Below are 457 nucleotides of genomic sequence, written 5' to 3'. Positions count from 1 at the left end.
GGTGGGGGGTGTGGGGGGGTCCCGGGCGCTGTCACGGCGCCGTTTGCAGCATCAAGTTCCTCAGCAGTTTCTGGCGCCCGACCTCGTAATCCTCCTCGTCCACATTGACCAGCAGTTTGATGGCCTCGTGGCCCACGGCCTGTTTGAGCGAGTCCGTGATGAAAACACCCTTGAGAGCCTCCAGCAAAGAGCCGTTGATGTAATCGCGCCAGAAGGCGTCGAGGTAGGTGAGCTCGGAGAACTTGATGTCACAGATGATGGAACCCAAATCCCGGGATTTTAAGATGGTGTTGGCTTGATTGAAACGTTCAAACTGACGTTCCAAGGGGTCCTGTTTGTTGGAGAAGACGTTGCCCTGAAGCGCCGTCTCGTGCTGGCAGTACTCGGCTCGTACACGCAGGCGGATGTCTGAGAGGGAAAGGAGATCAGGATCAACCACAGGATCAACCACAGGATC

At 56.7% G+C, this 457-nt stretch overlaps 1 protein-coding gene across 1 annotated transcript; it reads right to left on the bottom strand.

Annotated features, from left to right (window-relative positions):
- Positions 1 to 31: 31 nt before the first annotated feature.
- LOC104531626 (death effector domain-containing protein) lies at positions 32 to 408 on the bottom strand (the record flags this gene model as incomplete). The annotated part of the gene is made up of 1 exon (XM_010176554.1): positions 32 to 408. A coding segment is annotated over one exon (377 nt), but the record flags the coding sequence as incomplete, so codon positions are not given.
- Positions 409 to 457: the final 49 nt, after the last annotated feature.

This window comes from Antrostomus carolinensis, unplaced genomic scaffold, assembly GCF_000700745.2.
Source record: "Antrostomus carolinensis isolate BGI_N321 unplaced genomic scaffold, ASM70074v2 C12735652, whole genome shotgun sequence".
Lineage (NCBI taxonomy): Eukaryota > Metazoa > Chordata > Aves > Caprimulgiformes > Caprimulgidae > Antrostomus > Antrostomus carolinensis.
Note: the sequence above shows the minus strand (reverse complement) of the source record. Positions and strands in the feature narration are given on the sequence as shown.